Source organism: Spermophilus citellus (assembly GCF_964194105.1).
Source record: "Spermophilus citellus genome assembly, chromosome: X".
Lineage (NCBI taxonomy): Eukaryota > Metazoa > Chordata > Mammalia > Rodentia > Sciuridae > Spermophilus > Spermophilus citellus.
In genome coordinates this window covers 42,384,721-42,399,953 of record NC_138190.1, presented here as the reverse complement: position 1 = coordinate 42,399,953, position 15,233 = coordinate 42,384,721, and the positions used below count along the sequence as shown (strand labels likewise).

At 48.2% G+C, this 15,233-nt stretch overlaps 1 protein-coding gene across 1 annotated transcript; it reads right to left on the bottom strand.

The window, feature by feature from the left end:
- Nucleotides 1–1,022: 1,022 nt before the first annotated feature.
- SYP (synaptophysin) lies at nucleotides 1,023–14,570 on the bottom strand. Its single transcript, XM_081278368.1, has 7 exons — nucleotides 14,461–14,570; nucleotides 13,239–13,304; nucleotides 12,047–12,171; nucleotides 8,745–8,940; nucleotides 7,838–8,029; nucleotides 4,780–5,110; nucleotides 1,023–2,297 (listed from the first exon to the last, which is right to left on the bottom strand). The coding sequence occupies exons 1-6, from the start codon at nucleotides 14,494–14,496 to the stop codon at nucleotides 4,784–4,786; spliced, it is 942 nt and encodes a 313-aa protein (XP_081134494.1). The 5' UTR covers nucleotides 14,497–14,570; the 3' UTR covers nucleotides 1,023–2,297; nucleotides 4,780–4,783.
- Between the last annotated feature and the right edge of the window lie 663 nt (nucleotides 14,571–15,233).

The window sequence follows — 15,233 nt, the reverse complement described above, 5'->3', positions numbered from 1 at the left end:
TCCCAGAGTTGGTTCCAGAACCGGGAGTCTCTTCCTTGGCACTCTCAGGCTTCACTGTGCCTCGGGGCTGGGAGGAGGGGGTCCTGCGTCTGCAGTCAGAACTCAAACCTCAGGCGCCTAACCCGGGTCTCTAATTAGACATGGAGGGGAGCCGGCGGCGGTCAGCCCGGCCTTTCATCGTGGGCGCCAGGAACCTCCCTCAACCCCATTACACACACCTCAGTCACTTCCCTCCCCTTTTAGTCCCCGGGAGGGTGTAAAGAGAATGAATAAATTAATTAGAGTCACGCCAGCGCCCCACCTCCCTGATGTCGAGGTTTTCCAGCTGGGGCAGAGTCAAGGAAAAGGAGAGAGCACAGGATTGGGTAGGGTGAGGTCTCCCTGTGATGTCTCCCTGGTCAGAGCCCTTGGGGATCCGTCTGTCTGTCTGTAGTACTAGGGAGCAAACCTAGAAACTCTTACATGCTAAGCAAGTGGTCTACCACTGAGCTACATCTCAAGCCCTTCCCATGGGTATTTAAGGATAGGGCTCCACAGGAACCAGGAAGGATAGTGGCTGAGGGAACCAAACCCTTAAAAGACCTGTCATAGCTAGCAGGTCTACTCAGAGCTTGACTTAGAATGACTGGCAGGCGAGGAACCTTCACAGAGAGGATGTGGCAGCAGCCTGAACTGCATTCATCAGGTTTGGGTCTTAGCCTCCTCTCCCCAGTCTTTACCCGCACCCCATCTGCCCCCCAAAAAGACACATTGAGAAACTGCAGCCGGTTGGACTAGGTGGTTGAGGAGTTTATTTGGGGGAGGAGAATTATTCATATTTGTTCTTCCTGGGGAGGGGGTCTTCAAACAATACCGAAGGGCAGGGTGTGGGAAAGGGGGGTCTGGAGGGGAAAGGAAGGGGCCACAGCCAGACGAAATGGCAACACACAATCACAGGCACTACCGACATCACAGACACAGCAGAGGGTGCAGGACAGGGGCTCCAGACCAGGCCTCCAACCACCCCAGATCGGGTGGAGATGTGGAGGGAGGGAGGGACAGGGGAAGGGGGAAGAGGGGTGGGCCAGCCCCACAGACCTGCCAGGCTCTGCCCTCTGAGTACCTAGCTATCTGGTCAAGGGGAGGGACAAGGGTGTGGGGGCTGTTCCTCTCTGGATCCCACCCCTCATTCTCCAAGCCAAATCATTCGTTTTTTTTTTTTTTTTTCCCAGACCAGCTTCCTTGGTTCCCAGCCTTAGCTAGGGCCATTTTCCCCACCCTTAACAAAACTCATCCTGCAGCTCCTAAGCACCCCCCACCTACTACCCAAACCTGTTCAATTTAAAACACCTTTTCTTCACTGTCCTATTGGGGGAGGGGCTGCCCTTTCTGAAACCACCAGGCTCACCCCACTCTAACCACACCCCTTCTGGAACCCTGACTAGGACAGTTCACCCCAAGCTTAGCTCATTCCTGAACCCCACCTCTTGCTCTACTCAAGATGTGTTCCCATTAGATCAAGTTCAGATTCTTGAATGTGCCAAGCCATACAGACGCGCGCGCGCACACACACACACACACACACACACACACACACACACCTTCTATAGGCTGGTCCCAATCCAAGACCCAACCAGTCTGGAGTCCACTTGCTGGCTCACATAAACCCCCACCCCTTCTAGAGACATGCCCTGGGCCTCCTTCCAAGCCTCACCCCAGAATGCTTTAGGCACCCCTTTACTTCAGTTACTCCCTGATGACTACTCCCCTCCACTCTAGAGCTCCCTTTAAAGACCACCTTGGATCCAAGCTGTCCTCTCTACCCCAAGATTCCAGATCTCTGCCTCTCTCCTACCCTCAGGGTTGAATTTTCCTTCACAGCTTTGTTCAGGCAAGGCTGGTTGAACCAAGGCCAGAGTTAGGAGGAGGGGCTAGAGAGAGGGGAGAGAGTCTGAATTCACACCCACCCTCCCCACACAGATGAGGTCTGTCCCCTCCCTGTCCCCCTTCCAGAGCCCCCTAAATTCAGGGGACAGGGACAGGGATCAGAGAGGGGCTGAGGAATGCAGGGAAGGGGCAGGAGTAGGGAAGAAGCCCACTCAAGACTGGGCCCCTAGTGCATGAAGGGAGAGGGGTGAGGGCAGGGCTCAGACAGATAAATAGATATTTATATATAATATATATATATATATAAACAGCAAAGACAGTTAGGGTCTCCTGGCTTGAGGGGTGGAGACCTAGGGTGTAGGGGAAGGAAGGGGGGCAGGCCTTCTCCTGAGCTCTTGCCCACCCATGGGGTCCTCCCGGGCTGCACTGACCTGTAGAGACAAAAAACACAGAAAGGAGAAAGGGTCTAAACACAGATGGCACCCTTAGGGAGGAGCTGCCCCCTTTCCCTGGGTGCTGCTGCTTTTTCCTTTCTTTCTTCACTCACAGCCCTGAAATCAGTTTCTTTCCAGCTGCCCTCATGGTGTTCCTGATCTTGAGCCCACTGGGTTAGGTACCAAAACCATTAAGGTCCCCCACTCCCAACTAAAAACAATCCATTAACAGCTATTGTTCTAGCCACTGGGTATATACCATATTGAGCAAAACAAAGATCCCTGTCTTTATGGGGCATACCTTGTGGCAGGGGGAGACAGACTTTCCTTAATGATGCATAAATGAATTATGTAGTAGAACATAAATTCATAACATTGAAATAAAATGAAAGTGGAGTGAACAAGGGGCATGGTGTCAGCAATGGGGTCACATGGTGCCTTGGGGATCAAGCTGTGAAGACTCCATCTTTGCCTCCAGATGTGATATAAGCCATGGAATGATTTTGAGCAGGGAAGAGTAAAATGAGTAAATGTCTCATGGTGTTTCCATCATTTACTCATTAAAATGTTTTGTAGCATGAGGAGTGCTCTAAGTGGTGTGTGTCCTGTATGAATAAATTATGGTTATATTCTTCAGTCTAGGGGAAGAGACAGTGAATAAACATATACACTAATAATTATAGATCATGATAAGGAAAAGCACAGGGTACTATGAGAGAGATAACAAAGGGGATTTGTTTTAGACAGGCAAGACCTCACCGATCAAGTGACCAAAAGGATGAAATGAAGCTGGCTAGGTAGATATTAATTTGTGTGGGTGTGAAACTCCAGGAGGAAAACAGGTTCAAAGGCCCTGAAGTCAGATTGTGCTTGACACATTGCAGTGGCCAGTTTGACTGAAACAGAGTAGGGGAATGGTAGGTGAGATCAGGAAAGTGAGATGGGGGTGGGGGGCTAAATGTGTAGGGATTTAATGTACATAGTGAAAACTTCTAGTTTTAATTCCAATGAGATGGGTGAGATGGGAACTACAGCTTACTTCTAAGTACAGGAGGGCCATGAACTAATTTAGGATATAACAGAATCACTCGGATACTGCATAGAACAGAATAAAAATGGGGGTGCACACCTGTGAAGAGGTCCAGGGGAGATTACAGTAAGAAGTGGAAAGACTATGGAATTATTTTGATGGTAGGGCCCACAGGGTTCTTTGTTGAATTAGATGAGAGATGCTTTAATAAATCCCCTGCCTTTTGCTTCCTAGCTAACCCAGTACCAGAAACTACTTCTACCCACGTTACAACTTCCTTGCCTTCCTGCCCCCGCCCCCAACTCAGGGAAATCTCACTTTTTTTGTGTTTTTTTTTTTTTGGCAGTACTGAGATCAGATTCAGGGACACTCTATCACTGAATTACATTCCAGCCCTTTTTATTTTGAGGCAGGGTCTCACTAAATTGCAGAGACCGCGCTCAAACTTTCAATCATCCTCCTTCAGCCTCCAGAGTAGCAGGGATTACACCACCACCAGATGACTCAATTCTCTTTTAAGGCACAGCAAAAAGATCGGTAAGCCATGGCGGGCACGGTTGTGCAAGCCTGTAATTCCAGTGACCTGGAAGCCTGCAGCAGGACTGCAGGCTAACCTGGATAATTTAGAGAGACCCTGCCTCAAAATAAATAATAATAAAAATAAATTAGGGGGCTGGGGCTCAGAGGTAGAGCGCTTGCCTCGCGGGTGTGAGGCTTTGGGTTCAATCCTCAGCACCATATAAAAATAAGTAAATAAAATATTGTGTTCATCTACAACTAAAAATTTTTTCTAATTAATTAATTAAAAAGTGTAGTTTAGTGGTAGGCCAGCCCTGGGTTTAATCCCCAATACTGCAAAAATAGTAAGTAAAAAAAAAATGTCGGTCAGCCTTCCCAAGCACCCCCCACCCCCACCCCTTTTCCTCCTTTGAAATTCCACACCACATCTTTAACCTCGAAGACTTGGGAGAGGTGGCATATCTACCACCTCCTCTGGCATTGGTGAGCTCGTCTGACCTTCAAGACTCAAGCCGTTTACACTCAGCATCTATTGGCTTTACCACCTATTGGCTAACCTGTCACTTCTAAGACCCACCTCTTCCGCAGAGCCGCCCCTCTGACTATGCTCTACTGCGCAAGTCCTCCTGTGATTCCCTCTTTTCATTGGTCTCTCTGTCTACTTGTTTCACCCCTTCCTTCCCGCGGAGCTGCACTTCTCCCTCCCTCTCATTGGCTTGTTATTCCGCCCATCTTCAAGTACCACTCTCTTGTTCTCCATTCATTGGCTAGCTTTTCTACTCAGGTATCTTTATTGGTTCCTTCACACTTTAACCCTTACTCGTGGGCAAATGTTCTATGTACTGTCCATTCCTGACTCTTATTGGTTCACTGACCCGCCCATCTCCTTTCATGTACCCTCTTTGGCCATATCACCCGCCAGTCACTCACCAGATTACATCTGATTGGAGAAGGAGGTGGGCGCACCTTGCGGGCCGTAGCCTTGCTGCCCATAGTCGCCCTGAGGCCCGTAGCCACCGCCACCGCCGCCGGCTGGCTGCCCGTAGTCGGGCTGGTAACCACCCTGGGGCCCGTAGGAGTCCTGGGGCCCATACCCGCCGGGGCCCTGCCCGTATCCTGCATCGCCGTAGGCATCCCCGGGTGCTGGTTGCTTCTCAGGGGCGCCAGGTGGTGCACGCAGGAACGGGGCGGCCCAGCCTGTCTCCTTAAACACAAACCACAGGTTGCCGACCCAAAGCACCAGGTTCAGGAAGCCGAACACCTGCAGGGAGATAAGGACTGGCTATAGTCCCCTGCCCACTACCTTGGGAGCCTGAGGGGACTTCAAGGCCATGCGCACAGAAATGGGCTTATAGTGCTTGAATTTGTGGACTCCTGGACGGTGGTGGTTTCTAAAGTCCTGACTGAGGTCCCAGGGTTGAATGTCAATGTGCAGAAACATCATCTTGGGCATAGGATGCATGTTAGAATTAAGATTCCTGGGGATGTGGAGCTGTATCAATATTTCGTATACAAGTATTTATCTATTTGCACACATTACATATACATGTTTACACATATATAAATTATAGTAAATTTAAATTTGTAATATGTTTATCATAAGATGTAAGCATACTTTTTTTTAAACTAGGTTCTGAACCCAGGGCCTTGAGTATGTGTGCTCTACTACCGAACTACAGCCTTATTTTAATTTCAAGACAGGGGCTTGATAAGTTGTCCAGGCTGGCCTCAATTTGGGATTTTCCTGTCTCAGTTTCCCTAGTAGCTGGGATTTCAGGATTGTGCGATCACACCTGGATATAAACATACATTTTTTTTTATTAAATATGCCACTAACAGGGCTGGGGATGTAGTTCAGTGGTTGAGCACTTGTCTAGCATGCACGAGGTCCTGGGTTCAATCTCAAGTACTGTCAAAAACTAATAAAGAAGCTGGGTGCGGTGGTGCATATCTGTAATCCCAGCAGCTTGGGAGGCTGAGACAGGAGGATGGTGAGTTCAGTCAGCCTCAGCAATGGTGAGGTGCCAAGCAATTCATTGAGACCCTGTCTCAAAATGAAATATAAAATAGGACTGGGGATGTGGCTCAGTGGTCCAATGTCCCTGAGTTCAATGCCCAGTACCAAAATAATTAATTAATTAATTTTAAAAAACAAAAGAATAGTTTACTAACAAATGTGCACACACACACATGAATACACAACGTGTACAAATTCATATGTAAAAATATGTAATTATGTACTGTTATATTAAAATATAGATACATGGGAGCCAGACCTGGTGGCACATGACTAGTCCCAGTGACTCGCGAGACTGAGGCAGGTGGACCACAAGTTCAAGGCCAGCCTGTACAACTTTGTAAGACCCTCAATAAAAAATAAAAAGGGCTGGGGATATACCTTAGTGGTAAAGTGCCCCTGGCTTCAATCCTCAGTACCACAAAAACAAAGCAAAAATATATAAATATATTGAATGTATAAAAAATATTTTAAAAACATAAAACCTTTCATATATCTTTTGGTATATATTGTGCCCACTTCTAAGTGCTTTACATGTTATTAATTAACTTACAATTCCTTTTTTTTTTTTTTTGGTACTAGGAATTGAACCCAGGGGTGCTTTACTACCGAGCTATATTCCTAGTCCTTTTTTTTTTTGTTTTGTTTTGAGACAAAGTCTCACTGAATTTCTTAGGCCCTTGCTAAATTGCCCAGTCTGACCTTGAACTTTCCATCTTCTTGCCTCAGACTCCTAAATTGCTGGGATTACAGGCATGTGCCACCATCACCAGCAAAATTTCATTTTTAGGACTGAGGTTGTGGCTTACTGGTAGAGCACTTGCCTGGCATATGTGAGGCACTGGGTTCAATCCTCGGAACCACGTAAAAATAAATAAATAAAATAAAGGTATTATTTTAAAAAGTTCCTTTGTAGTTAGGAAGTAAAATCTCCATTTTATTTTACCTAAATTTTTCCTTATTTATTTATTGAGACTGGGCCTGGCAAAGTTGCCCCAGCTGACCTCAAACTCTTGGGCTCAAGTGATCCTCCTGCATCAGCCTCCAGAGTAGCTGGGACTACAGGCCCATGTCACCACACTTGGCTGATATTTCTAATTTATTTATTTAATTAATTTATTTGGACCTGGAAATTAAACCCAGGGGCACTTTACCACTAAGCTATAGCTCTGGCCCTTTTGATTTTTTAAAAATTTTGAGACAGTGTCTTGCTAAGTTGCTTAGGGCCTTATTAAGTTGCTGAGGCTGGCCTCCAGCTTGCAGTCCTTCTTACTTCAACCTTCTGGGTTGCTGGGATTGCAGGTGTGCCCACTATGCATGGCTGATATTTCCATTGCTTTAAACAGAGTAAATTGAGGCCCAGAGAAGCTAAGTTACCCAAGGTCTCAGTCAGCAAGTAATTGAAAGAAGAGTTAGAATCTTGGCACCTGTAACATTTGTATGCAATTTACATTGTGCCAGGCCCTTTTCTAAGCACTTTGTATGTTATTAGTTCATGAAATACTCAAGTTTGGAGCAAAACCAATTATTAGTCTTCAATTTACATGCTCAAACAGCCCCGAGAGGCAGTGTGACTAGCTTTAGGTCACAGAGCTCATAAGTGGCAGAGCTAGGATTTGAACTTACAAGTAGGGAAACATTTCAAGTTATTGTTTCCTTTTGCACATAAGAAAACCAAGGTTCCAAGAGGATACTGAGTTGTGGGAGATTCTACATGACGAGGTTGGGTCTGGGATCCAAGTTTCTCAAATTTAATATGGATAGAAGGCTTCCTGTTCCCCACTAGGGGACAGTATGTGCATCACTGTGTTATCTCATCCTTCAAGACTCTGTTGTTGGTATGCCTCCTCCAGGGATCCTCCTTGGATCTCTCCTGACTGTCCTCTCATTTTCACTTTCCAATGCTCCCTATGCCAGACTGGAAATTTCCCAGGCTCCCTTCTCAAACAGTTCCAGTTTCCCAGGGCTTACCACTGAGGTGTTGAGTCCTGAGGTCACAGGGTCCCTCAGCTCCTTGCATGTGTTGCCTGTCTGGCGGCAGACATCCATCTCCTTGATAATGTTCTCTGGGTCTGTGGCCATCTTCACATCTGAGAGTCCCTTGGCCCAGGCGGATGAGCTAACTAGCCACATGAAGGCAAACACCGCTGTGGCTAGAAAGTCCTAGGATGGACAGGGGCGAGGAAGGTGGCATTGCGAGTGGGCTACTTCAAACTGAACCCTCCTGGGATCAGAAGCTTTCTTGGGAGGGAGGGTCCCCCACAAGAGGCCTCTCTCTCCCCTGCCTTTTCAGCTGGGAAGCCTACAACATTTTCACCTGAAGGTGGCCCTCCCAGCTTCAGCTTGTGTGAGTTTATGTGACACAGAGGATGTGGGAGTTTGATTGTGATGTGTGGGTGCAGGTGTTGGGGAGGAACTCTGTGGGATGTTTCCGAATTTGTGGGAAGTGGTGTGTCTTTCCACTTTCATCTGCACGTGGGAATTTGTGTCATTTGATGTCTGGGATGAGGGTGTGTGAGTACAGCTGTGTAGGAATCTGTCTGTGTGGCAGGATGACATGCATGACTGTCACAGTGAACCTCTGCATGCTCCTTCCTTTGATCTAGACTGCGTGGTTGTGAGAGAAATGGTAGGTTCACTGGTGTAGGCCTGTCTGGGATTTTTTGTAGGCTGTGAGTATGTCCCTGGGGCCCTATGGCTCCCTCGCTCCCTGATACCCAGTGTGGACTCAAAGAGACAGCAGCAGCAGTAACGTGTGGCTGTTATGATGGCTGCTTCCATATGGGCCTGACAGTTGGTGTGGCCTATGAACAAAATGAATTTTGTCCCCGAGGTCTTGTGTCCCCCAGACTCTACATACAAACAGCAGGGGACTCACCATCATGGGCCCTTTGTTGTTCTCTCGGTACTTGTTCTGCAGGAAGATGTAGGTGGCCAGAGCCCCCATGGAGTAGAGGAAGGCAAACACAGCCACAGTGACAAAGAATTCAGCAGAAGAGGAGTAGTCCCCCAATAGGAAGACCTTTGTGGTGCCCCCTCGGCAGTTGGGTGCATCAAAGTACACTTGGTGCAGCCTGCAGAGAGAGGTGGGCAGGTGTGGTACAGCCCCTGAGAATACTGTCAGCCCCCTGCCCAGTCATGGGTCTACCCGATTCTGACAAAATCCCAGGAAAGGGAGGGAATGACCATTCACAAAGCACCTGTGATGTACCCAGTCACATTTCACTGACTGATCAAAAGCTTTCTAGTGAGAAGGGTTATCCATGCTCCACTCCAACCTAGGCACTCTTGTCTCTTGGTTATTCCTAGAACTTGCTAGTCATCCTCTTAACTCAGGATCTTTGCACCGGCTGTTCCCTTTGCCAGGAATGCTCTTCTCTTAAATATCTTCATGTCTTACTCCCCCATCTTCTTCAAGCTTTGCTCTGTTGTCACCTTCTTAGTGAGGCCTTCCCAGAAATCACTATTTAAAAATTAATTAAACCATTTGCTCCCTGTACTCCTTAACCCCCTTCCTTGTTCAATTTTTCTCTGAAGCTGTGATCACCACATAACATACCAGGGATTTGTTTTGTTTTGAGCTTACTTATCTTGATTTATGCTGTAATTACAAGAGGGCAGGGCTTTTTCTTGTTTGGTTCACTGCTGTATCCCCAGTGTCTGGAGGACCCTGGAGCACATAGTAGGTTTTCAAGCAGTATTTACTCAATAAAATGTACAGGGGTAAAAAAGGCTCAGAGAACTGCATTAACTTGACCAAAGTCACAAAGCTGGCAAGGGAATGGCAGAATTGGAGCTGAATCCTGTCTTCCCCCTATATCTTGCTCATTCTTCTCCCCATCCCACTTCAGGTTCCTGAGAGAGGAAAAAAATGTATGCATAGCAGAGGATAGCCCAGTGGCTACAAAGTAGGAAAAGACAGAAAGGAGGGTAGAAGGGACATTGGAGCGGGATGTTTGTATGTGAGGCAAGGACAGTCTGGTGAAATGGAGGAAACTGTAGGGGGTAAAGGCCTGGAATGGGGGCCCAGAGCTCTGACCTCAGACTGGGGGCAGGATTCTGAGACTGAGCAAATGGTGTCAGTGTTTTTGTATAGCAGAGTTCCTGAAGGAGGAGGCTTAACATTTATTGATCACCTACTAAGCAGTTTATATATCTATCTAATTTAATGATGCCCTTCTAGCAATTTCTCTAAAGTGGGCATTACTAGACTCATTTTATAGGTGAACAGAGGCTTAGCAAGGCTATTACTTGTCCAAGGATGTACAAGGAATTGAATCTGGGTTTGAGTTTCCATTTCCAGTGGGCTGGGTTTAGAGAGGAGGTACCCAAAGGGGAATGAGGGATCCTTAGGGTATATCAGGGCACTGAGGAAGGCTTGTTCAGCAGGACTTGGGACAAAGACTTCTTTGAGGGAGACTTTTGGTAAAGGGCAGATCCTTCTGTCCTGAAGTCCTAGGCATTGGGGAGTCCACAGGGAGCTTTTGTGATGTGGATTCACAGAGGGTCAACTTTAAATAGTTTTCTATGCTGCCAACTACCACTTCTTCTCCCTGGTTTCTATGATCCAGTGGATCCCTGTTTGCTCCTCTACCTCTCAGGTCATGCTTTCTCGGTGCTTCCACTTCTTTCCATCATTATTCAGGGTCTGGGCTGGGATTTCCTCTATTTTAACTGTTCCTACTTCCAACTGAGTGATTTCTTGGGTTGACATTGACATTTAGGGTCCCAAACCCCCAATTTCCAACTCAATGCCTGGCCTCCTTCCTTGCATTCCTAAAACTGGTTTCTTTTACTTATTTAGCCAACACTTCTGGGCACTTTTTCAGTACTGGAGATTAAACCCAGGGCTTTGGGCATGCTAGACAAGTGCTCTACCACTTGGCTACACTACCAGCCCTTCTTACTTTATTTTCAAACATAGTCTCAATAAGTTGCCCAGACTGGCCATGAACTTATGATCCTCCTTCCTCAGCCTACTGAGTTGTTTGGATTACAGGCCTACACCACTATGGCTGGCTCTTAGCAAGCATTTCCTGTGTGCCAGGCACTAAGCTAACCATGGTGCAAGTATTAACTCATTTATGACTTCCCAAAACCCTGTGGGATAGGCATTATTATCATCCCCAATTACAGATAAGGAAGTTGAGACTCAGAGTGGTTATGTGATTTGGCTAAGTAGTGGAGGAACCTCAATGGAAATTGTGTCTATAGGTCGGTCTCCCCATCCCTCAGGAGATAGTAACCATGCCAGCTGTGCTCACTCTTGGACACCTAGGATCCTGCACAGAGCCCAGCACACAATGTAAGCTTAATAAATGCCAGAATTGTTTAACTGGGTATCATCATTCCCCATATCTAAGCAGCACCTACTCATTTTTCACTATCAGAAAACCCTGCATGAGGATCGCCTCCTAGAGTTTCTCTCCATTTGCAACTATCCTCTTTATCAATTTGTTTGTTATCATATAGACTCCACATGGGTAGGGAGCATGGTGTGTTTTAGTCACTTCTACATCCCCAGCACTTTGAGCAGTATCTGGCAAACAACAGATTCTCAAAAAATGTGTATGGAATGGATGAATGAATGGAGAATAAATAATATTGATTGAGCACCTACTGTGTTTAGATTTATATCTTTTACTATTTTTTGTTTTGGTTGTGCTGAGGGTCAAACCCAGGGATTAGGCAAGTGTTCTACCACGGAGCTGCATCCCTGGCCCTGCATTTTACTTTTTTTCTTTTGTGGTACTAGGAATTAAACCCAGTGGTATTCTATCACTGAGTGACATCTCCAGCCATTTTTATTTTAAGACAGAATCTTGCTAAGTTGCTCAGTCTGGCTTCGAACTTGCAATCCTCCTATCTCAGCCTCCAGAGTAACTGGGATTACAGGTGTGTTACTTTTTAATCTTGTTTATTTCCTGTCCCTTACCCTTTTCCTTCACTAGAACAGAGCCAGAGAGTGACAGCCTGTGTCTGTCTTGCTCACCACATGGTCCTAGATGTCCAAAGGAGTGCCAGGTACACAGCAGGTGCTCAGTGCATGGGCAGTAATCCCAGTGGTTATGACCTCTTGAGGTGGGGGCTGGGCAGAAGCCACTGGGTAGGAGGTATTAGCCAGTCCCACCCCACCCTTGCCTTTCCCAGGTCTGTTGGGATCCCAGGGTGGGGTCACACCTGAAGGGGTACTCAAATTCAACCTCGATGCTGAGGTCACTCTCCGTCTTGTTGGCACACTCCACGCTCAGCCGGAGCTCCCCGTTGTAGCTGCCGCATGTGGCAAAGGCGAAGATGGCAAAGACCTTGGGCAGGAGGGATGGGGATGGTCATATTGAGCTTGTCTGCATGTGGGAGGGGGGGTGCCCTCGTCTGGGACAGATGGGGGCCCAGCATAGGCAGCAGCAGATGGAGAGGTCCCCACCCCCATCCCCTAATCAGGGCTCATAGTCACAAGCTGATTACAGGGGTGTGGCTGTCTCTTCCTGTTTCTCCCTTTCCCTGTGCCTCTCTGTCTCTACCCCTCTATGCTCTGATGTCCTCCTCTCTTTCTTTTTCTGTGTGTCTTACTGTGTTTCCATATCTTTCTATATCTCTTTTTCTCTATATGTCTTTGTCTTTCTCATATGTCTGTCTCTCTGTGACTCTGATTTTCTGCCTCTCCTGTCTCTAGGTGTCTCTTTTTGCTCTCTCTGTATGAGTGTATGTCTATGTCAGTGTCTTTCAGTTTCTTGGTCTGTCTCTGTCTCTCTGCTGTCTCTCATGAGGTCTCCATATGGTCCTCTCTCTGTCTCCCTCGTATCTCTTTTTCTTTGTGTTAATTTCTCTTTATTTCTGAGAATCTCTCTGTCTCTTTCTCTACCCCACTCCATTTTCCTTCCTCTCCCTGTGTCCATTTCTATTTGCATCTCTGTTCTCTGTGCATCTTTCTCTGATTCCCTTTTCTTGTCTGTTTGCCTTTCTCTCTCATTTCTTTTCTTTTTTTTCTCAGTAGTTCCATCTCTATCTCCATCATTTCTTGTCTCTATTTCTGTCTCCTTTACTGTGTCTGGGTTTCTCTGTCTTTGCATCTCTCCCCAAGCAATCAGCTTTAGGCTCCACCTCCCCCACCCCTCCCTCACTTCAAGAAAGGATGTAGGACGTCACAATATGCCACTTCACGACGGGGGTACCCTCAGCCTTATGTGACGTCACAGTCCATCCTTTCCTTGGCTTCAAACCCCTGGGACCTCACCCTCAAGCCCAATTCCCTTATCCCCTTCCACTGTCCATCCATTTGTTGGCTCCCACCCCTCCTCCTCCCTGGTTCTTCTGGACCCCCACTACCTCTGGCTCTCTCTTCAGTGTTCCTCACGACCCAGATCACACTCACCCATTGCAGCACCTTCACGAAGCCAAGGGGCTCCTTGATCACCCGGAACTGACCGCCAGCCACCAGCTGAGGAGAGAGTGGGGACGGGTGGGGTTGGGGGAAATGGACAGGAAGGTAAGGGGAAAAGCTATCAGGTGATGACCCCTGAGGATAGGGCACGTGACCTCTGGGAGGGGGAGGCATTTGGAAAGGGGGTGAGAAGGAAAAAGTGACACCTTGGGGAAGGTATGAGCACCAGGGTCTCTGTGAAAAGACCCTCAGGGTTCAAGTCTAGTGGAGAGCTCTGAGGTGATAGTGGGTCAGATGGCAGAAGAGTTCAGAGGTGAGAAAGACAGGGATGGAGTCTGGACCACTTAGGGAAGGTAGGTGTGAAATCCTTAAAGGTGAATCAGATGGGGAAGAAGGTGGGTGAAGAAGGTGAGGAAGGAGTTGGGGTTCACTAGGGTTGGGGGAGGGGGTCTTGAGTGGTGAAGGTGAGTCATAATAGGGTGGGAGGTGGGTTGTCTAAAGTGGGGGAGCAGTCCACAGGAGTAAAGGTGAGTCAGATGGGGGAGGTCTGAGAAGATGAGGATGAGGAGGGGTTGGTATTGGTTAGCGAGGGGGCGAGGTTCTGAGGTGGTGAACCAGAGTGAGATGGCGGAGAGGGTCTGGACTGATTAAGGTGAGGGAGAGTTGGGACATGGCTTCACTGAATAAGTCTTGTGGGAGAAGAGATTGGGGGGTTTGGAGAGGCAAAATCGGATCGTCCGCCTAGGTCTGCCCTGGGGAAAGGAGTGGTCATCTACTGGGGTGCAGTCTGTTTGGGAAGGGCGGGTGCCAGCCCTCCCCCACCCCACCCCCACACCTTCTGTCGCTCTATTTCCTAGCTCATCCGCAGCCCCCCCGAGTCTCCCTTCCACTCTTCCCTCCCTTCCCCCCTTTTCTTTCCCCCAACCCCAAGACCCCCTCATGCTCCCTTCGAGGTAGCCGGTAATGATCAGAGATTTTGGTGGCCTCCGCTGCGGCAATGAGGATGGCCCTCGCTGCGGCAAAGAGCGCACTCCTTCTTTTTTTCACCTCCCTCGTCCTCCCTCGCCTGCCACAGACCCCCAGCCCCAGCACCAGGGAACAGGTCTCTGTTGCCAGGACCCTGGCCACCACCTCTCAGAGTCAGGGGGTCAAAGTGACCCGAGCCCGGAGGCCTGGAAGCAGAGGGTTCTGTCCGCGGTGCTGGAGCGCGTACCTGATTCACCACGTCCATGTCTGCCAGCAGCAGCATCAGCAATGCAGGGGGCGGGAGGTGCCTGCTAGCAAGGGCGGGCGCGGGGCGCGGCGGGGGCGGTGCGCGATCGTTGGAACAGCCCAGGCGGCGGCAGCCCCGCCCCTCGCATCCTCCTTCGCGCGCGCCTGCGCACAACAGGTCGTTTCCCAGTCTCACCGGCCGCCATTCCAGCCTGGAGGCTGGAGCCAGGAGAGCGTTTTGGCAACATCTTTCTCTCTGAAAAGACAGCTAGAGGACTGGGGTGAGGAGGACCGCTCATTCCTACAGTATTATATTTTGCCAGGCCCTTTCCTGAGTTTGTTAAAATGTTCACTCATTTAATCCCTGGGTAGGAGGGACTATGAACCGTGTTTTTACAGAGGAGGAAAATGAGTCCCCAGGGAGGCTAAGTGACTTGCACAAGGTCACCCAGCTAGTAATTGGCAGTGCTCAGAGTCTCTGCAGTTTAAACATAGTTCAAGGTCCTGAGGGTTCTGAAAGTCTGAATTTTAAGTACATCCAAACAAACCTGCTCTTCCCTCCTCTCATCTCATTTTTCTCTTCCTGTTGGTCAAATCCTTGCCTACTCCAACTCTGCAGTTTAGTTCCTATTTATTCCTTGTTATTCCTTCCTATTTATTATGTATTAAGCACTCTCTTAATTTGACCACCCTTCCATGCTATTAAAACTAGGCCTATCAAGGTCAATAGTGATTGCCATGTTGCAAAATCGAGTGGATGAAATAGAGTTGGGG

What these genes read in the sequence shown, in the direction of transcription:
- SYP (XM_081278368.1), bottom strand. Translation starts at nt 14,496, where the DNA reads ATGCTGCTGCTGGCAGACATGGACGTGGTGAATCAG. An exon ending in GAATTTGAGTACCCCTTCAG is followed by an intron (nt 8,941 to 12,046) that starts GTGTGACCCCAC and finishes CTCTCTCTGCAG; the next exon opens with GCTGCACCAAGTGTACTTTG. An exon ending in CAGGACTCAACACCTCAGTG is followed by an intron (nt 5,111 to 7,837) that starts GTAAGCCCTGGG and finishes ATCTCCCTGCAG; the next exon opens with GTGTTCGGCTTCCTGAACCT.